The sequence below is a fragment of the Talpa europaea genome, assembly GCF_964194135.1.
Source record: "Talpa europaea genome assembly, chromosome: X".
Classification (NCBI taxonomy): domain Eukaryota; kingdom Metazoa; phylum Chordata; class Mammalia; order Eulipotyphla; family Talpidae; genus Talpa; species Talpa europaea.
Window position 1 is genome coordinate 66,671,938 of NC_140081.1, and position 25,598 is coordinate 66,697,535.

A 25,598-nucleotide genomic window follows, 5' to 3' on the forward strand; every position below is an offset into this window, starting at 1 on the left:
AAACAAGTAAAATGTATTTTATGGGCTAAATTTTCTGGAACAGGATTCATCTTAAGTAAGATGGACTCTTGTTCATAAAACCATGATTTACATACCTGTCTTTTACTCTTTCAAAGGACCCTTACATTGCATCCTTTTGAAAATTCATTAAGTCACTTCTGAATCTTTCTTCCTTATCAATCCCAATTTTCAATTCAAATCCTAAAATGTTCATTTTTTTTTCCAAAACAGGTCTCGCACATTTATTACTAAGCCAACGTACTAGAGCAGAAACACATAAAGAGAAAAATCATTTCCTAATAAAATATATCCAAAGAGTAGTGATGCTTCAGCATGATATGACAAGACGCTAGTGACCTTGTTGCAGCATAAATATGTGTGGCATCTTACGGGTGAGTCCTTATAGACACAGCTTGGTTCACCGTTTCTCCTCTTGGAGTTGTACCTGATTTTATTATCTGATTTTATTCTCCAATCCATTAGGGAATAAGACAGCCCTGTTTTTGTTTCTTGGCCAAGAATCACTCGATCCTGAAAGTCTCGTGAGAAAATATGGTAGGGAACAGTTCCAAACACACAATATGATGGCAGAGAAATGAAGAGAAGAAGCAAATCTTTAATATTTAACATGTATCCACTCTGAGGATCTATGCTTGGGGCTGCTGGAGATGCATGCTCTGCTCTCAAAGAGCTTGCATGCTCGCGAAAGAAAAAAAAAAAGTTTTTGGGAGACCAGGGCCCAATGGAAGTTTCGACTCCTGATGCTTGATGAACTCAGTACACATCAGGCAGCCTCTACAGATGCAATGTGCTTCGTGGTGAGTTTCGAAAGCCCTCTGGTGTGCTTACAAAAGAGATATCTGCCAGCCATCACTTTGACATTGAACTCTGTTGGCTGACAAAGCAAAGGCAGAATATGAACAATGAGGACAGCTTACACTAGTTCTGAGAGGGAAAGATCAGAACATAGGCCAGAGACAGAAAAGAGAAAATATCTTGAAAGAAATGCTAATACCCAGAAGGAGCGAGACAGGTTGCTTGAAGATGACAAGGAAGCCCAGCTAATGAAAGCTGATTGTGAAAGAAGCCCTTCCTGAGAATGTACACTCCAGGAGAGCAGGGGTTTTTGTTTATTGCTGTATTCTCAGTACCCAGAACGGGATCTCACACACATAAGTATTCAATAAATATTTGAGTGAATGAATTCCTTTCGGGCAAACACTTTACAGTCCCCTTCATGCCTAGCACACTGCCTTATATGCAATAAAGCATGCAGTAAATCTTTGATGAATGGACCATTATGGGGGGGGGGGCTACTAATATTCTGCCTTGCAATTTACTTCCTTCTCCAAGTATTCCTATACATCTAAGCCTACATTAAAATTCTGAACTTGTAAAAGTATGATAAAAGGTCAGAAAGAGGGCCTCCCCTGGTAGCGCAGTGGTTGAGTGCTGGGCTGCGAAGCTCCCAGCAGTTCGATCCCCATCCGCCTGGGATCCCACATGGCACACAGACCTCTCCTGCCATGCCCGCTGCTCCCCTCAGCAGTGTGTTTCATCAGTCTGCCTGTTCTGTTCCCCGCTCTGTCTCTGGTGGATTCTCTCACTCTCCCGTGCTTCTGACTGTACCCAGTGCTTGTATAAATAAATGAATAAATCTTTAAAAAAAAAAAAAGGTCAGAAAGAGAGGTCCTCCATGGACACTGCTGAAAATGCAAGTAAGAAAAAGACAGGATGTTGCCTTGAGTATTTTCTGCCTACACCACTTAGACAAATCCTTTCCACCCCTGGAAGTTGGCTTCACCTTATGTAAAATGAAGTGAGTGAATAGAGGGCTGTTGAAGCCCCTTCTATTTTTACAGCTTGCACGGTGATACACACAACTAAAATCGTTTGATTCTTAAATGGTATAATTTTTCTCTTAACACATCGGTGGACTATGCTTAATGAAAATGTGGTGAACGTATAAAGGCTGTCTTTGGTTTAATTAGCAAGTATCATTAGAAAAATAATCAAATATGGTGGGAAAGGCCTTTTTTACATAGATGATGCTGTCGAGGCTCACATGAGGCAGACAGGACCAAAAACCAGGTTTTCTGATTCCGAGCTCGCTAGGCGAATGTTACGCACGTGTACTGGATGTGCACTCTTTTCCAAGGCTTGGATCAATCAGACCTTCAGTGCGCAGATATTGTGGAAAATCCACACACTTTCACTTGTGTGAACGTACTTGATCCCAGCCGTAGAAACAAAACAGCTTTCTCTTGCGGAGTCTCTGGATGATTCAGGTGGCGTGGCCTTATTCACTTTCCCCTTGGGCATTGCTTGTCTTCCAGGCAAAGCAACAATGTGCAATTTCAAAGAGCCACCAAGCCTTCCGGATGCGGCCGTGCTCTGGGTGTCCGATGTAAAAAAGCTTTCACTGGGCCTCATTCTCACAAAGACATTTTAAAAACCACGTTCAGAAACATGCCAAACATGTTCAGAAATCTCTTTTATTCTGATGAGCTGTGGCTTGCCATCCTGATAAACGGATTTGCTTAAGAGAAAGTGTAATAGAGCCCATGTCACTTTCTGGTGCTGAGGAGGGAAAAAAAAAAAGCGTGGTTAATTTCCCGCTCGCGGGAAAAAGCTGGCTCGACGCGTCACGAGCATCCCCGCATCTCTGGCGAGCGCCGTTTATCTCCGGGCTCCGCGCGCCGCTCGCCGGGCTGCCTAGCTACAGAGGCGGGGCGACTTCCCCGCCGCCGGCCGCGGTCTCCGCGACTCGGGGGCAGGCGGAGTTTCCAGCGACGACCCGCCCTTCCCTGCGGCTCCGCTAATCGGAGCGGGGGGGTGTGGACGGCCCGCTGGACCCCGCCTCCCCGGAGCTGGGCTAATTTAGAGCCGCGCGCCGGGCGGGAATGTAAGATGGCGGAGTAGCAACGCGAAGCATTTTGCACAGAGTCTCCGGGGCGACTTGGGTTCGGGTTTCAACAGCAGCCGCGATCGCCGCACGAAGAGAGGCCAGGGCAGTGGGCCAAGATGCCGAACATCAAAATCTTTAGCGGCAGCTCCCACCAGGACTTGTCCCAGAAAATTGCCGAGCGCCTGGGCCTGGAGCTAGGCAAGGTGGTGACTAAGAAATTCAGCAATCAGGAGACCTGGTAAGTGCGAAGGTGGGACCCCGACCCCGCTGCACCTGCATGGGTAGTGCAGGCGGCGCTTGGGCGGCGGAGGGTAGGGGGATGGTGCTGCCACGTGAGTAGCGAGGGGCCATCGTGGGGGGGAGGCTGGGACTGACTGCTCTGTGGCAAGGGTGCCCCAAGAGCGGTTTCCGTTATTTTGCTTCTCGCGGGAGGGTCACGTTTATTCTCACCGTGCGGTGGGGTGGAGTCAAGATGGAGCATGAGGCAGAACTGCTAGGTCTGGAAGGCAAGGGCTAGAGGACCCAACGCGGGGATGGTGGCTGCCTGTAGCGACGTGAAGGGAGAGACGCTTAGCCTTGGCCATGGGGACACGTGGCTTTGTCGCTTTGCTCTTGAGCCATCCGGGCCAGACTGGGTTTGCTTCAGCTCTTGGACCAGCTCGCATGGGAGAATCTACTACATATTGAGCCCTGTTGGTGATTCTCCTAGAGTCTAAGAAGCAGCTTTTCGATTCTAAATGTCAGTCGGATTTGGTGTTGATGGAAACTGACATGACAAACTGAGGGCGCCAAAATTATTACTGAGCACTCCCTCACATGGGATAGCGTTGGCTGTTCATGAGAATCGGACCCATACTTAAGTTCGATTTAGTTGGTTGGACAAAATGATCCATTAACTTGGTAACCCGACTGGAAGCATCTCCGCGTGAGCCATCCAGAACGTCTTTAGGGCACCTTAATTCGGGAATCCGCCACCTTCCCCGATGCAGCTGCTGGTACAGATCATACAAAAGCATATTTTTCAATAGCACAGTTTATTCAGAACCTGTCCACTTCTCTTAGTGCTATGTGGGGCATTTAGGAAACAATCTTATCCTTGAATGTTAAGATAACCGAGAAGAGATAATGGAGTGTAAGATCAGGATCCCACAGTGCATTGCAACTCGAATTTTTTTCATTGCCTTGCCAGTTAAACTTGCTCCCTCCCTCCCCCCCCCCACTTCCACTTTCCACAAGCACCTTGGGGCCATCTTAGAGATAACTTGGTTATCTGATCCCCACAGTACCTCTTCCATCTAAATGAGGAATCTTCTGGTTCTGACGGCTGTGCTTTGTAGTTTTGTGGTTGCGCCCTGTTGATCAAATTAGAGCAGGGCCCACAATATTACAGATATCTGTGAAAGGGAAAGTTTATATCAATTCTACTGATCAGTTAAATATTAAGATTGGTTTATATATTTTTCCTAAATACTTTTGTTTCCTTTTTTCTATCCTTAAACAGATTACCAAAGTGCAACTCCCCTTGTTCTTTTTAGACAGCTGCAAGTGTTCCTCTCTAGTAGACAGATCCTTTTGGATGCTTGATTATTGTGCCAGTGGTTGTGAGGCAAATGTTAGTGCAAACATGGATGTCATCTGTAACCAGGCAATACCTAAGTCAAAAGAGACTAGGCAAGCTGTCTTTATCTTAGACCACAGCATTATGATTCATGGGAAATAATAAAGACAAACAGGACCAGGCTTTGCAAGTGACAATACAGCTAGGGGACAAGAATGATTTGCCTTTAAAGACATACCACCCCTTAGAGAACGGTGGTTATCAAATCATTTTCTGGTTTCCTTTGGGGTCCACATGGTAACATTCGGTGTGTGGGGTCTTGGGTCCCTCTGAGAAAATTCAGCAGATGTTATCATTCATGAGCGCACAGCAAGAGATGCCTGCATAGACGCAGATAGGCAGTCTTAAAAGACAGGGCAAGGGGTGTTCTTTGATGGAATTCTTGTGGAAATTATCCCCTTGCGGTCAGATTGGGTTGGTCTTCTAAGATCGATGATCCTCTCTGCCCCACCTTTGGCTGATAATCTTTTCTGACCCCACCTTAGATTCCTGGAACCTTCCATAGCTGGTTTAGTTAAGATTTATTAATCATCCCTACCCTCACCTCTGGTGTCTGTCCTTGTGAGATCTTCCATCCTAAATTTTTCTACTCAAAGACTCCATCAAACATAGGGAAAAAGACATTTTTTTCTTGTTGAACCTTTCCCGGCTATATTGGGAAGGGGCAGGGGACAACAAGGCAATTTTCTACTGATTTTGTCTAAATTTATCAGCAATCACAATGTCCTTCCCTCAGATATAAGGCTCAAATTTCATTTTTAAACAACTGGACAGTAGCATGCTTGGAAACATTGGCTAAGGTTAAGCCCAGTGTGGGTTATTAGTGATTGGTTAGGTTTCCTTGTTTGTGGCTTAATCTTTAGCTTTTTGACGCCTTAGATGTTTTGAAATCTTCATTGAATATGATCACACATGATGCCTCTGGAGCTTCTCCCCACCCCTCATTTTCTCCTCCAACCTTTGGCTTTTCTGCACTGAAGAAATGCTAATTGCTGCCCCCGGGGGATTCTTGGGATCTAAAAGATAGGGTAGCTCAGTGAGTGCAGTGAGTCATCAGGTGGGAAATGAGAGAGCCCATCTTCAAATGAAACAGTTTTTGCTCTTTGCTACATAGGGATTGATGCGCTTTTCACCAGAGTGGCCTTTTTTGAAATGAGGATCATCCTTTGTCACATACATACATGGATGTGGGTGTATCACACACGAACATGTAGTAGGAGAGGTTAAAAAGTGCAGGCTCTGAAATTTAAAAAAAAAACTGGATTTACATCTTTAGCCTTTCCTCCCCTCGGTAATCTCATCTCTATAAACAAGTATTCATACAGTCACTGTAAGGATTAAATGAGATAGGATTAGCGTTCTTAGAACATTGTCAAACACAAATACACAATAAATGTTGCTAAGAAGAGGTGGTAAGGGTATTGCAGAAAATGTGGAAAATACAGAAGAGAACAAGGAGGGAAAAGACCTATCCCACATAGTGCCACGGCCAAGATAAACTGTTCACATGTTGTTTGTGGCCTTCCAGATGTTGGTGTATAAATGTATGTGCATGTTTACACACTTCCTCAAAAATATAAGAAACAGTTTAGTTTTGATCACATAGTAACATTGTGACTAGTTTCTCCCGTTAATATTTAGTCTATATGATTTTAAGTAGCTATATAGTCTTTGTCTTATGGCCTTATGGTTATACCATCATTTTAAATGATTTTAGATGTTTTTTTTGGCCTCCCTTGGAGAACGGTGGTTATTAATAAATCCTAATTTTTAGGATCAAATATTTCTAATATTTGATCTAATTTTGATCTAATGCTTTTATATGAAAACCTATTGAACATTTCTGACTATTTCTTGAGGATCAACCCCTAGGAAGGAAATTATTTGATCAGATATACACCATTTTTCAGGCTTTTACTATTTAGTGCCAAATTGTTCTCCAATAAAGTTGAATTTCCAGTCTCATCAGCAGAAATAAAATACTAGTAATTAATGTATAGTGAATGCTTAATATGTGCTTCATCCTATGCTAAACACTTTATACACATAATACCATCAACGATGATATGAGGAGTTACTGTTAACCCCCATTCTACAGATGGGGAAACTAAAATTCAGAGATTAAGTAATTTTCCCTCATCTGGGAATTATTCTTTTAAAATTTTGCTGATATAGCTCATCTGACTTTTTTTTTTAATAGAGGCATGTTTTATTTATTTATTTGTTTGTTTGTTTGTTTTGTTTATACAAGCATTGGGTACAGTCAGAAGCGCGGGAGGGTGAGAGAATTCACCAGAGCCAGAGCGGGGAGCAAAGCAGGCAGAAGGACCGAAGTACACTGCTGAGGGGAGCAGCGGGCGGCAGGAGAGGTCTGCGTGCCATGTGGGACCCTCCTCCAGTGGCCGGGGAACAACCGGGGATCGAACCCGCGCTGCAGAGGCTGCGGGCAGCTTCGCAACCCAGCGCTCAACCGCTGCGCCACCGGGGAGGCCCAGCTCATCTGACTTAAAGCTTTTGAATATACTAAATATTTTTTACTCAGTACTCTTGAACATTAATACATAACTTTGGTTTATTTGGTTACTCTAGTTGGAATACTAACTTTGGTTGCTTAGGATTGTCCCAAGAACTATATTCTTTGGTTGTTAATACCCTATGATTCGCACATGCCAACATCTCTGTAAATTCTTACGCTTTTCTTAAGAATACCACCTGCTTATTAGATTTCACTTTATTTCCTTTTTGTGGTTAACATTCAGTGCCAGTCTGGTGCAGTTAATGCCTGATGATAAAAGGGAAGGGTAAAGGAGAATCTAGTTTTCTCATTGGTTGGACATATAACCAGGCATCTGGCCTCTTCAAAATATCTAGGAGAGTGATTGACCCAAAGTCCTTTGCAGATCACTCCATTAGGTAGGAGGGAACAAGGACTGTTGCCCTTTAAATTGCTGAACCAGTTCTTTCCACCTGATATGCAGAGAAAACAGGTTTTTAGGCACAATTGTTCTGCCATCAATCACTGCCTAATTTACATCTCAGATTTAGAGGAAACTGTAAGAATAATACTAAGCTTTTTTTTCAGGATTCATTGAACTGTTTATTGACCAGGCTCTGTAATGAGTATAATTCATGGGGTTTTTAAGACTCATTAATGAAATTCTTTACCTTTAATACTACTGGAGGGAAAGATTGGCCTTGGTTATTGAAATTAGAATTATATACAGTAAAACAAGGCATTGTGTTGCAACACATTTTTAATATGACTAAAGAAGACCTTTTTCAAGTTATTAGAAGCATGCCTTGTCAAAACATCCTTCTGTGCCCAAGGGTAAGCTTTTTTTCCCTAAGCATGGCTTTGGGGTATGTCTGGAAATCAACTGTCGGTTGATTATCATCAAATGATATAATAACAAATTGGTGCTAGTGATTGTGTTGGATGGTAGGCTGGTCATTTTTTAAAATTATTTTCAAACCTTATCTGATGTTAGAACTTATTTTTTTAAGGAATCATCTCTACCAAAGCTATATTAGCAAATGCGCTGATGTTTAAGTTGATAGTGATAATTTCATAATGAATACTTCACCTGTCTTTAAGAAAGGATTTAAAATGTGCTCTGTGATTATCATAGGTACAAACGATTTGTTAAGTAGATAAATCAGAAATCTTTAGTACAAAGGACTACAATAATTTGTGCCAAGAATTTGGCAATGAAGTGATTATTGAGGTTTAGTGTTACTATAAGTGTATCCCTTGGCTTCCTGGCAGCAAAAGGGATAAAGGCATATGCAATGGATTATGTAGTTTTTATTTTCATAGAAACTCTTTAGAGACTGCCAGGCATACAGTTCTAAGAATTTTATGGGTGGGATCCTAAAATAATGATATCCTGTATCATAGTGAACAATGTAAGCAATTATATAGGTATTTTTATATTGATTCTGAGAGTTGAGGCATTTATAAAGAGAGCTAAGCCACCGTGGTCTAAGTATGTTGTTTTCTGGTTTTGCTTGATAATAAGAAAGCTTTAGGACAGGTAATTATTCCATACCTTAAACTGTCTTGGATCAGTTTGTCAAACTGCTCCATAGCATCTAATCACACAACCTGACTGACGAGTAAATGTCTGGAGCACAGGTGGTATTCGGTGTTCTTGACTGAAACAACTGCTTCTAAGTACCAGATGGAGATGACAGGGATGACTTTTTATTGGAAGTCCACATGCCTCACTTTAGTTTCCCCCTAGAAAAAATGGAGATCTTAGTCGAGGAGGAGGTAAGACATGGGGGATGACTTTAGACTGGATTAAAATATTCTTGAGTTTTGAAATTGCTCAGGTAGGGCCTCCCTGGTGGCGCAAGGGGTTAAGCACCACACTATGAAGCAATCCGCAGCCTCTGCAGCATGAGTTCGATCCCCAGCCGGCCAGGAAGCTACCCACATGGCACAGCAGACCTCTCCTGTCTCACCCGCTGCTCCCCTCAGCAGTGTATTTCAGTCAGTCTGCCTGTTCTGTTCCCCACTCTGTCTCTGGTGAATCCTCTCACCCCCTGCATCTCTGGCCTGTACCCCACCTCTTATATGCATAAATAAATAAATCTTTTTTAAAAAAAGAAAAAAGAAATTGTTCAGGTATTTGAAGTACTTGCTCAGGATCCTAGAGTTGTGTATGTGTATCATAAAGCATAGAGAGACTCTCTCAGCATGGAACCGCTCAAAAGGCCTAGTAGTAATAAAGGAGAACTGAGAAGTCCCTGTAAACTACTACTGTCCCTTATCTGGGCCTGCCACCATGCATGACTTGAAGCACATGCTAACCACTGGGAGGCATTATTTAGTTCTCTCCATTTGTGTTTCTTTTTATTTTAATATATTTATCCCAAATATATCCAAAATATATAATATTACCATGTAATCAATATAAAGTTGAGATACCTTTTCTTTTATTTATACTATCTTCACAATAAGGTGTATATACAGCACATCTCAATTCAGTTCCTGAATCACACAAGTCACATTTCAAGTGCTCAGTAGCCACATGAGGCCCATGACTCCATATCGGACCATCCTAGAATCTACACTTAGAGAAATGTGGAAGTTACTCTTCTAGAAAGTTCTCCCTGGCTCCCTCCTAAATTTTGAAGAATGTCTTCAAAAAAGTAATTTTGGCATTAGCCTAGTTGACATTGCCAACAGATTCAGTTGTTTCTTAAGGCTGATCTTGGTGATTAATAGACATTAGTTCAGCTACATGGTGTGTGTGGGGGGGGGAGGGAGGGTGCTCATAAAATTGCTGTATTGTTCATATATTAGTATCACTATTGGAGGGTACTGCCATAAAATTCTTTGTAGCTATCTCATCCTGGTGGGTTGTAGTTCTCCCCAAAATTAGTGTCAGTGAGTGTCTGTAAAAAGATTTTTAAAGAAGCATATTGGAGAGCCTCCCCGGTGGCGCAGCAGGTTGAGCACCGTGCTGTGAAGCTGTCCGCAGCCTCTGCAGCGCGGGTTCGATACCCGGCCAGCCAGGGAGAAACCCACATGGCACAGTAGACCTCTCCTGCCTTGCCCACTGCTCCCCTCAGTAGTGTCTTTGTTCCATCTGCCTGTTCTGCTCCCCTCTCTGTCTCTGGTGAATTCTCTCACCGTCCCGCGCCTCTGGCCTGTACTCTGGTTCCTTTATAAATAAAGCCTTTAAAAAAAAGATATTTGTAGAAAAAAGAGAGAGAGAGAGAGAGAGAAACATATTGGACCCACTTGCCTGTGAGTTATTTTGTAGAAGATAATGAAAGTCTGTTCTGAATTTTCACAAAAGCAGGCTGTAGCAGTTCACATTCTGTCTAAAGTGAATTCAGGCAAAGTACAGCCTAATCCTGAGGGGTATTCCCACACTCACTCACTCTCACTCATTCATGCTCATATGCCTGGGCCTGACAGAGCTGGTCCCTGTCTTACAGTGGAACAGACAAACAATTAAAAATGCATTAAAAATAAGGTGATAACAAATTCTGATAAGTGTTCTGAAGGGAATCACCAGGATAATAATTAGGGAGAATCAAGGAACATTTCAAGCATATACGAAAAACAGAATCATATTGAAATCTACCTACTTTTCACACATCGCTTAGTTTAGCAGTTATCAATTTATGGCTATTCTTGTTTCACCTTTATTTCTCCTCCACCCACACCCCCACAAACAATTGCATCATTTTGAGACAACACTAGATATCATACCATCATTCATGCATACTATAGTAGTCACAATGTCATTTTCATGCCTAAAAATAATTGAACTATAATCTCTTGATATCAAATAAGCAGCCGTTGCTACAATTTCCCTAACTCATAAAAGTTTTCTTTTTACTGTTAGCTTAAATCACTATGCAAATAAGGTCCAATTAGTGCAATCAATGAATGTTTTTAAGTTACTTTGTTCTGGGCTCTCTGGGAAGTAATTTTTATAAGACGGTCAGGGAAGATATTTTATTTGGAGATCTGAGAAGTGAATGAGTTGGTTATAGAAAGAGCATTCCAGGTAGTGGGAAGAAGTGTGAAGGCTGTGAAGTGGGGAGAGCGTATTCGAGGAATGGAAAGGAAGCTAGTGTGACTGATGCATGGTAAGCAAGGGAGAAGATATTTTGAGATGAGCTAGTTCTTAAATTGACTTAAAGCCAGAGTTCTCCAGATTGCCTCACAATATCACATACTTTTCTTTGAAAGTACAACTGGACTTGGTTTTTTTTTGACTTAGTACAGAAGTGCCTTTGGTGTTACACTTTTATGACTTCAGCTTTCACTGAGTGCTGCAGTAACGGCTGACTCAAGAATACACTAGGTATAATAATATTCTTTGTTAAAATGGAAATTTGAGATAATTGTAGATTCACATGCAATTGTAGGAAGGACAGTAATAGAGAGATCCTGTGTACGCATTACCCACTTTCCCAGACCATCGTTTTTCCAGTCTAGTCTTGGAAAAAGTATAGTACAATGAAACAAGCGGGATGCTACCCTTGATACAGTCAAGACACAACGGTTTTATCACCACATAAATGTTTTCTATTGCCCAACTGTAATCAGAGCCACCGTTCTCCTCCTCCTCCCCCTCTTCTGCACTTCTTTTTTTTTATTGACTGTATTGCCTTTGTCTGGCTTTAGTATCTGGATAATACTTGCTTCATAAAATGAGTTGGAAACTATATCCCCTCCTTGCCTGTTTTCTGGGAAGATGTGTGCAAAATTCAATGAAATGTTGGGTCAAATTTTCTGGTGAAGTTATTTTTGGTCATTCTTCCTCAAGGTTTATCAGTTTTTTTATTCTACTCCCCCTACCTCCGAGACTCACATTTTATTTCATTGGTTTTCTCCATTTTCCCGTTTTTAGTTTTCTTTTTCTTTTTTTTTTTAATAGAGGCATGTTTTATTTATTTATTTATTTGTTTGTTTGTTTTGTTTATACAAGCACTGGGTACAGTCAGAAGCGCGGGAGGGCGAGAGAATTCACCAGAGCCAGAGCGGGAAGCAGAGCAGGCAGAAGGACCGAAGGACACTGCTGAGGGGAGCAGCGGGCGGCAGGAGAGGTCTGCGCGCCATGCGGGACCCTCACCGGTGGCCCAGGAGCAGCCAGAGATCGAACCGGCGCCGCAGAGGCCGCGGGCAGCCTCGCAGCCCAGCGCTCAACTGCTGCGCCACCGGGGAGGCCCCGTTTTTAGTTTTCATTGATAGCTGATGTTGATTATTTTCTTCCCTACCTTATTTTACTCTTATTTTGCCCACTTTGTAGTTTTTGGGTTTTTTTTTGTTGTTTTTTTTTTTTGTTTTTTTTTTAGATTTATTTATTTATTTATTAATACAAGCACTGGGTACAGTCAGAGGCACGGGAGGGTGAGAGAATTCACCAGAGCCAGAGCGGGGAACAAAACAGACAGAAGGACTGAAACACACTGCTGAGGGGAGCAGCGGGTGGCAGGAGAGGTCTGCACGCCATGTGGGCCCCTCCCCGGTGGCCGGGGATCGAACCGGCGCTGCAGAAGCTGTGGGCAGCTTCGCAACCCAGCGCTCAACCTCTGTGCCACCGGGGAGGCCCTGTAGTTTCTTATTTAAGTTTTGATTTGCCACTAATGTACATAACTATATATTTTTGGTAATAGAACTTCACATGTGTACTTGCCTCACTCTCCCCCAAAGCACCAGTACACAATCTTTCCTCCCCTCTCCCCTACCCTCACCCCCTCATTCCCTTTGGTAACGAGTATATTATTCATAGAGTCTAAAAGTTACCCTTGTTTTGTCAGTTTGTTCTCTTTCAGTATTTATATTCCACAAATGGGTGAGACCATCCAGTAACTGTCTTTCATTTTCTGATATATTTGGCTTAGTAAATTACTATCGCCTTGAGATCCATCTATCATTTCCCAAAAAGCACTGTTTTGTTTTTTTGATGCTGAATAATATTCCATTGTGTATATAGTCCACAATTTATTTTTTAAAGTTTCTCCTAATCTGTTTTTTTTTTTAAAGATTTATTTATTTATACAAGCACTGGGTACAGTCAGAAGGGCAGGAGGGTGAGAGAATTTACCAGAGCCAGAGCAGGGAGCAGAACAGGCAGACTGACCAAGTACACTGCTGAGGGGAGCAGCGGGCGGCAGGAGAGGTCTGCGTGCCATGTGGGACCCTCGCCAGCGGCCAGGATCAAACCGGTGCTGCAGAGGCTGCGGACAGCTTCGCAACCCAGAGCTCAACTGCTGTGCCATGGGGGAGGCCCTATAGTCCACAATTTTTATCCAGTCATCTGTCGATGGACATTTAGATTGGTTTCATGTCTTGGCTATTATGAATAATGCTGCTGTTCTTAATATAGGAACTTAGGTTATTGATTTGAGCAAATAATGAGCTAATGTAAAATACTTAAATTTAATGCCCCAGAATAGATTAAAGATAAGGATGTCTGATGCAAAACTTCAATTTAGTGCCTGGAGGTTTATCTCTAGATATTCCAAACCAATGTCTTGTTCTTTCTTCTGATTACCAGGAATGTCAGTGCCAGCTTACCTATTTTAATTGGTTTCTAGTTTGGGTTTTGCTATTTGCTTTTTTTATATATATATAAAATGAACAAACCTTATTCATTTTTTTCCATCTTTTTTTGAGGTAACCTTACCTTACAACACTGTAGGTTCCAAGATTACATTTTCTCACCACTCCTGCCATCAAATGCCCATGAGCAACCAACCTTGTCCCATTCCTCTTTAGAAGTGTGATCCTTTCTTGGACTGGAAAGGAATACATACTAAATAATACTTATTTCAGAATTCACTCCTTCTGGCAATGGAATAATCTCCTGATGAACCCTTCATCTGTGCACACTATGCACACACACGCACACCCCAAAACACCCCCACCTCATCTAGAGGATTAATTTGGAAAAAGGTGTTGCTTTGAGGTTCAACTGAGGTGATTGTTTTTTAATCATGTTATTCTTGATAAGGACCCAAATATGGGTATTAAAACTTTTATTTTATGGCAAAATAATAACCCCAGTCTATAATTAGTGTAACTTCTGGTGGCATTTTTTAAAATGAGATTTACTAAATGGACCAGAGTGTTTAGCGTAGAATGAGGGCCAGGGCTACAGCAGTTCGGCTCTCCATTGTGTCTTTGACACCTGGTAGAGTGACTGGCATAAGAGTATACAGTATTTGTGGAACGCACTGCCAGTATGGTAAATGAGGTGTACTATCTTCTGCAGACGGCATCATTATGGGACAGTAGTGATTGCATCTTACCTGATTTTTTTACTTCTTTGTTATCTATGGATTGTGACAGTCACAGGTGGTGCATCAAATTTGCATCCACATGTCACGTACTTGTGGCCACCTACTGAAATTATGGTCCAATGACATGTAACTATTTTGACTAATCTTTTTCATGTCATGCCACATGTAAAAATAGGTAATATATGTAGGGTCTACTGGAGTAAACTGAGGCAGTAATGGTTCTTCCAAGGTATCCCCTGAAGTTAGAGGGGAGCAATGTCCATGCAGCTGTAACCTATTCATAATACACTATTTAGCAGTGTATTAGCTATACTTTTTTCTACTGCCTGTGAAGTATAAGATAATGCTTAAAAATCTATTATTCTGCTGTTCTTCCTTTCCCACTATAGTGTGGAAATTGGTGAGAGTGTACGAGGAGAAGATGTCTATATTGTACAGAGTGGTTGTGGCGAAATCAACGACAATCTAATGGAACTTTTGATCATGATTAATGCCTGTAAGATTGCTTCTGCCCGCCAAGTTACTGCAGTCATCCCATGCTTCCCTTATGCCCGGCAAGATAAGAAGGATAAGGTAGGAGCAGAACCTCCTATTTTTGTTTATGCTCTTTTTTAATTAAGTGAAGCAGAAGCACTTGCCCAAAGTCAGCAAAAATTCCTTAGCCATCAGAATCACCATATTTTCTCAGGTATTTCCCCATCTTCAAAACAATAGGCATGTGATTGGTTTATATAGATCAACACATTTGTAATCTGCACATTTTGCTTTTGTCACACATACGTGACATTGAATTAGCTCACTGCCAGTTTTCAATTGTATCTGTAAGACTATGCACCAACTCCCATGGAGTAGAATGTTTTTTTAAATTATGGTGAGTTCTCTGGGACTCTCTTGGGGTTCTAGTTGAGATCTCTTCTCACACCCATACATACGTGCGCTCGTCTTATTTATCTGGTATGTTAGAAGATAAGACATATACCTAATGCTTTGTGGGTCTGTTATAATCAGTGCCCAAATTTTACACCCAATGCATAGAACACTGGGAATGTTTTATTCCTGTATAGTGTAGAGGGCATGGGCTTTGCTATTTTATAGTGCCACAGATCTGTCCCCGTTATTTAAGGGGGATTGAGGTTGCTGGAAGATTGACATTCACATGAGTAAGGGGAGTGGTATCCTTACAGAATAAACTGTAATTTTTATACTGTGATGTGTCCTTAAAATTTGACATGTTATGACAGGTTTGAGTAAGGCTATGTTATAAGATTTTAATAAAATTCTTTTTTAAAAGATTTTTTTTTAAGTCTCCCTAGTTTAAGCTTGGGAACACTAGACTGGATATATACATTAAGAAAAGGAAAGGTACAAAGGTATTTTCTTCTGAAACACGTATCCTGAATTTGAAAAGTTGGTGCTAGATTGTGATTTACTCAAAGTCAGTGGCTGTGTCACTTTCTATGAATTTCCAGGAGTCCTGTGCCTTAAACATAGTAGATGTACAATAAATAAATGCTTCTTGAGCACATACATTGTTTCTCTTTTTTTTTTCTTTTCCTCCCTCCATTTAGAGCCGGGCTCCCATCACAGCCAAGCTTGTTGCAAACATGCTATCAGTAGCAGGTGCAGATCATATTATCACCATGGACCTGCATGCTTCTCAAATTCAGGTATCTATGGGAGCTAAATACTGGGAGTTAGAAAGGTGGGAAAAGAAGACTAATAGTGCTGAGCACTGCAGAGAAGCAAAAAAGCTGCCCATAAGCAGCTCCAATAAACTTGACACTGATGACATTTTAAACATATTCACCTTAAGTATAGTTCATGATCTTAGTCATTTGGGGTAGTTGGATAGGGAGACATTCTCATGCTCTAGGAAGATTGTAGGCATTAGCAATCTATTAATAGATTGAATACTCGCTCTGGAACTTACTAGTTTTGTAACCATGGCAGGTTATTTAACTTCTGAACATGACACTGCTTTGTTATTGTACTAAGTAAGATTTTAAATTCATAGTATATGTCCGGCTCAGTATAATGTGGCTCAGGTCCTAATGCATGGAAATTTACTGTCATAATTATTTTCCTTGAATATTCAGGGTCTTAATTTAGAACCACAGCTACTGGAACCCACAGCAGGTCCTCAAATAATGAATGTAATTTCATTCAGCACCATTTCCTTACAATGTTGATGAGAGAAAAACAATTCCAGCCACCTTTAAAGGAATGAAGCTATTTGAGGACCTGCTTTCATTATATATCCTCATACACATCACATAAAGTCAGTTCCCAAGAACCTATTGACGACGTTAGGTGAGGACTTAGTATATACTTTCTAGCACAAACCCAGAGTAAGGGAAGTGGAATACACCTTATGTTTTATACTTTTTAAAGAGATTTTCAGATCATTATTTGAGGCTTACAGTAATCCAGTGATGTACATAGGACAAGTAATAATTACACCCACTTTAAAAAAGAGGGAACAAATTAGTTGAGAAACACAACTAATCTGTAACAACTAGTATTAAGACACAGATTTTCTGACTTGTAAAATTCTGTGACCATTTGTTAAAAATCCCTTCCACTGAGTTTATATACTATAGTCACTCTAACTGCTTACTGCTTGGCTTTTGCTCCCGGATAAACCAGCCCAACATTTGATAGCGTAAAGCAGTAAGGATTTATGAAGTCATGAGTCTGCACACTGGATAGGTAGTTCTACTGAACTTGGTCCTTCTACCTAAGGGGTCATTCACGTGCCTGTGGACAGTTGAGGGTTAGCTTGAGGCTGGCTTCTCTGGTCATGGCTGGACCCTCTTGCACAGACCAGATTGGAGAAGGCCATTTTTATAAACTACCACACTGAGCATGCCTTCTAATCAGGCAAGTTACTATTTGTCTTTGTGTCATTAATAAGTGAAGAGAAAGACAGTGAAGCCCAACTGATTCCCTTCTTTCTACAGGGCTTTTTTGACATCCCAGTGGACAATTTGTATGCAGAGCCAGCTGTCCTGAAGTGGATATGGGAGAACATCTCTGAGTGGAGGAACTGTACTATTGTCTCACCCGATGCTGGTGGGGCTAAGAGGTATGGTAGAAATCTGTATTATTCCCAAGGCCCTGGGGAAACCCTTCAGATAGTTGTATCAGAATGTGATTTTCTCTCCAAGTGACTCTTTTTAATTCCCTACCAAACAGGGACATGAAAATAGATAATAGTTTTACTTGCTCTTTTATTGGCCTGAGTCATTGCCTGGAAGACAAGACAGCAGGAAAGGTACCCTAAATAGTTTCTGGGCTTGACTGTAACCCACCTTAACGTAGCATTGCAGACCTGCTGTCAAGAAGGGTAGAAAATTTGGTTTTCTAATGAATGGTGCCTGCTATTGAACCCTATGTTGGTGGACAAGTAAGTTTTTACATACTTCTTAAAATGCTATTGCTTAAACAGTCATTTTGATCCTGGGATTGAAATGTTAACATGGGAAGGAAAATGAAGTGTTGTCATTTTCTTTCAATCCAAGACCTTAATGTTTTAAACAAACTGATTGTCAGTGCTTCAATTGCAGTGCTTTACAGCCCACATGCTGCAGACCAAGAGCTCTTGATTTCCTTAGTGGATCACTCATTAGTAATGCATTCAAAAGCATGACACATGTTCTTCTTGTTGTGGAAATAGAATGAAGAGCTACAAAACACAGATGATTAGGAAAAGCTAGTTCAGATCTTTCTAAAAGCCATTCAAATCTTGAGACTGTTTCTCAACAACCTCTTTATTTTAGTAACTTCAATAGAACTGATAAGCTGAGAACTTGAGTTCTGTCATCCGGCCAGGTGTGTGGCTTTGTGAGTCCCATGTAATCACTGGTAACCATGTGTAATACCAGAGACAGATCCTAAAAAATCATTCCCCTAATGGTAGTTGCCATACTTGTTGGGCATTATTTTTCCCTCTTGCCGTGGCACTCAGAAACTAGTCACATTTGAAATGCTCAAGGTGGATTTTCTTTTCAAAGTTGAGTACAGAAAAACTGCCTTCAGTAATTGATTTATTGCTCCATGGTTTCTTTTGTTTACTTGTAATTTTCATACAGTGGTGGAGCATTTTCAAAATGAGTGGCCCTCAGTTGTGTCTTGGCATGTTTTTTGGAGTATGTGATTGTGTCTTGCACATAGTTCTCCTCCCAAGGGTGCAGAGAGTAACTTTTTGTAACCCTTTATGCATTGTCAGGTAGTGGGTTTGTTGGCCAGTGAGTGTCATGGTTTGGGATGCTTGAACTAATTGATCATGCATTTGCCGCAAATCAGTAATCGTTCCAAGCAGCTTACTTACTAATGACATAGTGGAGAGCACAGGGCATGGTTCATTTTGATCCTGGCACAGATCTTGCCTAGGTTGCAGTTCAGACCCTGTGAGTTTTCTGGTATATGGTCATAGTTTCCTCCCCCATCCCCATCTAGCAAAAACAACTCAGATATGTGACCATAGATAGTCACAATGGAGACAGGACATAGTGCTCTGGTTGGGTCAGTGTTCCATTAAAGAACAAAGCTCAAAGCATAGGCCTCTTTACGGATGACAGCATGGCAGTGGAACAGGGATGTACATTATCACTTCCAAGGTGACATTGTTATTTATACCAAGTAAATTTCTGTTTGAATGAATTATATGAGAATTGTTATCAGATTTGTCTCCTGTTCCACCTTCTAGTCTGGTTTGTATTTTGTAATAAGAAAAATAAAAATACCATTTTGATTTGGAAATACTTTGGACTGAACAGGCAGGAACCCGGTTTGCCCAGTTAATGGGTTTAGCTTTCTTTGCATTTGTAAAAGAAACTCCCAAGTTCAGTATCCATGTACCACTGACATTGACAGTTGGTGGATCACTGAGGGGAGTGATGGAGGGCACAGGCATTGGAATGGGCTGGATACTGCTTCTCTCCCACCAGGTTCAGGTTCAGTTCTCACATCCACATGTCAAATTGGGACAATCTGCACTCCTTGCGTTAGCCATGTCTTCTCTCTCTGTACCCTCCAGCTGCCAGTCCATTAAATGAATGTGCCTTTGCTTTTTATACTGCTTCCTGGGACTAGTGAGAACATATCTGCCCCCTACTATAACCCAATGAATTATAATCTGAGTTTAACTAATATATTCATAAACTGCTCTTGGGATATGGAGACATCAGTATAAATTTCAGCTTGTGATGTCAATTATCGTTGCTCTCTTCCAGCCCTGGGAAATGTTTGGCATCAAGGAGTAGTCGCCCTCAGAAAACATGACCATGCTGGAGTGTATTTCTTTTATTTTAGGAGTCATGCAAACGGTTTTAGCAGTGAACACCCTTTTTTGCAGAGTGACCTCCATTGCAGACCGGTTGAATGTGGACTTTGCCTTGATTCACAAAGAACGGAAGAAGGCCAATGAAGTGGACCGCATGGTGCTGGTGGGAGATGTCAAGGACCGGGTGGCCATCCTGGTGGATGACATGGCCGACACTTGTGGCACAATCTGCCACGCGGCTGACAAGTGAGTGCTGAGTGGTGGGACCAGTGGTTAGAAATTAAAAGCTCATATGATCTGAGTACCTTAAACCTGCTGATTGGTTTTTAGGAACTGAATTGAGGTGATGACTAGTTTTGGGAATTTTAGGCTTATGTCATGAATACATATACATTGATAATATTTGGGTTTTTTGCCCCAGATTTCCTTAATTTTTTTTGTGCTAAACTATAGAGAATATAAAATTTTTCCATTTTTAAGTATACAACTCAGTGGTGTTAACTACATTTACAATGTCGGACATATATTGCCACTGTATTCCTAAAGTTTCATCATCACTTGGGAGACTACTTTTTTTAGATTTTTTTTAAAGATTTATTTATTCATTTTATACAAGCATTGGGTACAGTCAGAAGCGCGGGAGGGTGAGAGAATTCACCAGAGCCAGAGCGGGGAGCAGAGCAGGCAGAAGGACCGAAGTACACTGCTGAGGGGAGCAGCGGGCGGCAGGAGAGGTCTGCGCGCCATGTGGGACCCTCCTCCGGTGGCCGGGGAGCAGCCGGGGATCGAACCAGCGCTGCAGAGGCTGCGGGCAGCCTCGCAAGCCAGCGAGCGCTCAACCGTTGCGCCACCTGGGAGGCCCTTTTTTTTTTTTTTTTTTAGATTTTTTTTTAAAGATTTATTTTTATACAAGAATTGGGGTACAGGCCAGAGATATGGGGGGGTGAGAGGATTCACCAGAGACAAAGCAGGGAACAGAACATGCAGACAGACCGAAGTACACTACGGAGGGAAGCAGTGGGGGAGACAGGAGAGGTCTGTCCCGCCATGTGGGTTTCTCCCTGGCAGACCGGGAATCGAACTCGTGCTGCAGTGGCTGTGGATTGCTTCATAGGTTGCATCTTAACCCCTGCGCCACCAGAGAAGCCCTTTTTTTAGATTTTCTAATAAACAAGATAAAAGCCCATTCAGTGTATAATGTATTTTCGTATTTATATCTTGCCTAAGCTAGAAACATGGCTCTTACCTCTTGACTGTCCATGTTAGCTGCTACTACCTTTGCTCATATTACTGCTCACTTCTTGCTTGCATTGCTCTAAATCATGTTCTGTTAGCTTTGCTACCAGCATCAGTCTCTTATCTCTCCATCTTTCACATTGCCTTCCTATTTGCTAGTCATTTTAAAACTAAGACTAAATCCCATTGTTACCTCTCTTTTAAAACCTTAAGTGGTGAGCCTCCCCAGTGGTGCAGCGGGTTGAGCACAGCGCTGTGAAGCTGTCTGCTGCAGCAAGGGTTCGATTCCCAGCTGGCCAGGGAGATACCCTCATGGCGCAGCAGACCTCTCCTGCCTAGCCTGCTGCTCCCCTCAGCAGTGCTTTCTGTCCGCCTGCCTGTTCTGCTCCCTGCTCTGTCTCTGGTGAATTTTCTCACCCTCCTGCACCTCTGGCTTATACCCCAGTTCTTGTATAAATAAATAAAAGTCTTTAAAAAAAAAAAACTTTACGTGGCTCACCATTGCTTACAGTCCAAGCCACTATGGACAACATTGTTGCTCATTTTTTTTAAGATTTAATTTTTTTTTAAATTGTAATAAAGTTGTCATTGCTTTATAATGCTATGTTTCAGAAGTACAGCTTCACACTTCAATAGGTATATATACCACACCACCCATTACTAAATTTTTAGTGTCATTAACCAGCATCAAAATGATCCCCTCTATCCATGCCTTCCATCCTCCTCCACCCCCCATAATTTTTTTAACCTGCTTTGCATAGGCATGTATTAAGTGCTAAAAAATTGTGTGCTGAATGATTCCTGACTTAGATCCTGGGGTTTATAAAACTCTTTTTGTTGTCATATTGATGAGGTAATGTTCAGTGTTGTTTGCCATTTCAACTACCTGAAATGTCAGTGACTCAGCACGATCAGTTTCTTTCTCATTCATGGTATATTCCAATGTCACTATTCTCCTTTGACCAGCCAGAAAGGGTAAAGAGCCTAGAGGATCACTCAGAAGATTTTTATAAGAACCAACCAAGAAATGGTATACATTATATCTGTCCACATTTTGATAGCCAGACTTAAGTTGTATGGCCATATATGACTATGCAATGGAAATTGGGATATGAATTCCAGCTGTCTGTCCAGGAAGAAGAGGTAGATTTCATTAAGTGTAGCAGTCTTCCATAGTCCTTTTAAACTGATCCAAATCCATTCAGATCAGTAATTATTCATTTCTTTTGCTGTGCCATGTGCTGAATTGTCCCCCCTAAAATTCCTGCTTTGAAGCCATAACTTTCAGTGTGATGGTATTTGGAGTTGGGGCTCTGGGGAGGTAATTAAGTTTCGATGGATGGGGGGCTTGCAATGAGGTTAGTACCTTTATACAAAGATACCAGAGAGCGCATGCTCCCTGATTTCCTGCACACTGTGTGTACACATAAAGAAGTCATGAGCGCACTCAGCGAGATGGTGGCCACCAACAAGCCAAAGACGACTTAAAATGAAACCTACCTTGCTGGCACCTTGATCTTAGATTTCCCAGGCTCCGGAACTGTGAGAAATAAAATCCTATTAAGCCACCCAGTCTACAATATTTTGTTATGGCAGCCTAAGCTGACTAATACACTCCTCTTTCCTAACTCAGATTCTGTAGTGACAAGTAAGGTTCATCCAGATCAACTCTGCTTTTTCTTCTAGACTTCTCTCAGCTGGAGCTACGAGAGTTTATGCTATCTTGACTCACGGAATCTTTTCTGGCCCAGCCATTTCTCGCATTAACAATGCATGCTTTGAAGCAGTAGTAGTTACCAACACCATACCTCAGGAGGACAAGATGAAGCATTGCTCCAAAATACAGGTAAGGGTGGTATTCTTGCAAAATAAGACTCCAGTGAGAATTTAGAATGTGGGGAAATGTTGAATTAGGTGTCTGAATTTTGAAAATATCCTCTTTTGCTCTTAAGGATTTAGTTTGTCACTGAGATAGATCTGTGATCCAAAAGGGTGGAAGTCACATGTTTAAATATTCAAATTGTTTCACCTCAATCTCTGGAGGATGGAGCCTAGGATTTTACATTTACCAGGCTCTTCCAGTGATTGTGACACACACGCATAGTAGCAGATCCATGCTTTAAAGTATGTATATCACTCTTGACTGTTGGCCCTTGCAGATATGTGAAGCCTTTGAGCTGATGGTACACTCCTTAGAATGTCAGCATTTTTCAAAGTGTGCTCTGGAAACCAAAATGAATTACTTCTAGGGTTCTTGATTCCTTTGCTCCATCCAAGACCTACAGAATTGGAGGGCTCAGACCAGTACTTTAGTTCCTCGAGTAATCATTAGACACTAATGTTTGAGTGCTGTTGCACTGAAAGAGCAAAGCCTTGCTCAATTAAAAATGTGCACAGTAATCCATTAGCTTTCTGGATTTAGTATGTGGAAGGCTGTCATTTTAGGGATTTTCTTTCAGCCTAAATTTTTTTTCATTCCTAAGAATTTTGAAATGCCAACCCACCACCAAGCTTGGTGAGTCTTAGGGTTTTCCTCCATCAGCATTTTGACTCTTTCCCAAGTGATATTAAAAATGTTACGAAGACAAGCTGGATGCAGCCTCATGAGGGAAAATGGCACAGTGCAGCAGCTTTAAGAGGAAGGACCCTTCATTAGGCTCCTAGGTGTCTGCAAATTACCCAGCCATCTCTGACAATAGGATACTAACTTGATGCTTTTCCCACCTTCCTAGGTGATTGACATCTCCATGATCCTCGCAGAAGCCATCAGGAGAACTCACAATGGAGAATCGGTTTCTTACCTGTTCAGCCATGTCCCTTTATAATAGAATTGAATGAAGCTTTTTAAAAATAAACTGAACCCCATCCCTGTTTTCCCTTGATATTTGATGAACTATTGAGCAGAAGACCCAGCTTGCTCCAGTGTAGTTTACTAAGTCCCACATCAGGTATAATAAATAGTGTTTCTCCTGATTTAGGGGAAGACAGGTTGAGATTAATTGTTGACATCTCCTACCTGCATTGTCTCATTCTGGCTACTTCAATTTTGTGAGTCTTGCAGCTTTACAGCATAGCTAGTAAGATTTCAAACTTTGGAGGGTGTTGTATAGGGGTATTTGAATTCAATTAGGGTACTTAGACTACTTTGCATGTGAATGCTTCAGGGTTTTCCTTGGTTCAGAACTGCTAGCAACAAAGCCAGCCCAGTCCTTTACTCCCACCCCTGTTTACCTCTCCCCACCCCCTTATTTGATAAGCTCTGTAAGGTCTATGTTATATTACTGCAGGAGCCCTGGTTGCCAAGCCCCTTAAGACAGGAGCTGGCAGCTCTCAGCTCCAGCAGCTCTCGGGCAGAAGCCTGAGTAGATGCAGCACACAGTGCAGCAAATGTTTCTTGGGAGGAAAAAGCCTGATCCATCACCCTCTGCTTAGGAACTGTTACTTGGATTCTCCTTTGTATCTGTTCCTTTCCACTTTGGCTTGACTTACAGCCATCTCGACCTTTTCCTGGCCAAATATCCTCTTGGGCCCAAGTGATCATTGCTCCCATAGTCTTCTGGAAATCAAACCCACTTCCTGCTCTGTAATCTCTAACATTTACATGAAATGACTTCACTCTGTAGCTTAATCTTCCTTAGCCTGCTACCACTGTGGTAGTAGGTTTTAGGTGGTGGTGTAGTGCCTTTTGATTAATTTAAATATTTAATTTTCATCGTTAAATATTTAATTTTCATCCTTGGATCTATTTGGCCTCTCCTATGACCTGAGATTTCTGTTAAAAAGATGTTACTGTCTCTTGTAATAGACAAGACTAATAAAGTGTCTGTCTGTTGTGTGTGACCATGGGTCTATGTCATCAATACTAGTCCCTCTGCCAGAGCTTTGGTTTAGGTATCTTGCCAACTTATGGTAGCTCTAATTTGTGTTTAAATTTTAGCTACGTTGCTAAGCCAAGAGAAAGCATTAGCAGCAGTTTTAATCAGTAATAAGACTTTTAGAAGTCTGGGGTTTACTGAAAACTAGATACAGTATGAGTCTGTGCATTTCATTATACTTGGATGATCAGATGCATAATACCTGTGGAATCTCTGGTTCTTATTCCTGGGGGTGTGGGTGGAATGAGTGTAGGAATTAGGTATTTTCTTATGAGAGGAGAATAGTTTCTATAATTTATTCCTTTTGATCTAATTTTGCCAAATGTGGCCATTCCCCTCCCTTTATTGGTAGTTGAGATGTATCTCACATTTAATTTCAGCCCTTTGAAATAAAAACCATTTGGTGAAGGGCAAACTTAAGGATGAATTATAACACATTCTAAAAAGTTCAAGTGACTTTCTTAGTGCATCATCAAATAAGGGCATCCTTTGCTACATGCTCCTGGAGGTCTGTGAAGAGCTCTTCCCTTTGAAGCCTGATTCTGCCTTCTGTTTTGACTTTGTGCTGAATACTGGGATATCTACTTTACAATAAATCTATTGGAAGAAGTGATTCAAAAGGGGCCAAAGTGAACAGGGAAATGTGCAGCTCTGACGCTCTAGGCACTTCCACCTCAAGTCTCCTGGGAGAACCTGACATGGATCTTCGATGCCCTAACTTGCTGACTGTGCTGTTGCCGGAAGTAGTGGGTCTGTCATCAGGGACTGCCGTTTCAGAATATTTTGACATAAGACCACTACTGTGGACTGCTTTGCTAATCCAATTCCTAGGATAAGGTTTTGAGGTCACTGAAAGGCCTTCAGTCCCCATCTTCTGTTTCCTATTCTTGGTGGGGGGAGGTG

General features: G+C 41.6%; 1 protein-coding gene across 2 annotated transcripts; it reads left to right on the plus strand.

Annotated features, from left to right (window-relative positions):
* Positions 1-3,024: 3,024 nt before the first annotated feature.
* PRPS1 (phosphoribosyl pyrophosphate synthetase 1) lies at positions 3,025-23,645 on the plus strand (the record flags this gene model as incomplete). Of its 2 annotated transcripts, none has more annotated exons than XM_084258844.1 (7): positions 3,025-3,146; positions 14,690-14,894; positions 15,869-15,967; positions 17,261-17,385; positions 19,657-19,830; positions 22,507-22,666; positions 23,553-23,645. In XM_084258844.1, the coding sequence occupies 7 exons, from the start codon at positions 3,025-3,027 to the stop codon at positions 23,643-23,645; spliced, it is 978 nt and encodes a 325-aa protein (XP_084114970.1). The 2 variants fall into 2 exon arrangements, with proteins under 2 accessions (XP_084114970.1, XP_084114971.1); XM_084258845.1 differs by having other exon boundaries at positions 14,690-14,873.
* Between the last annotated feature and the right edge of the window lie 1,953 nt (positions 23,646-25,598).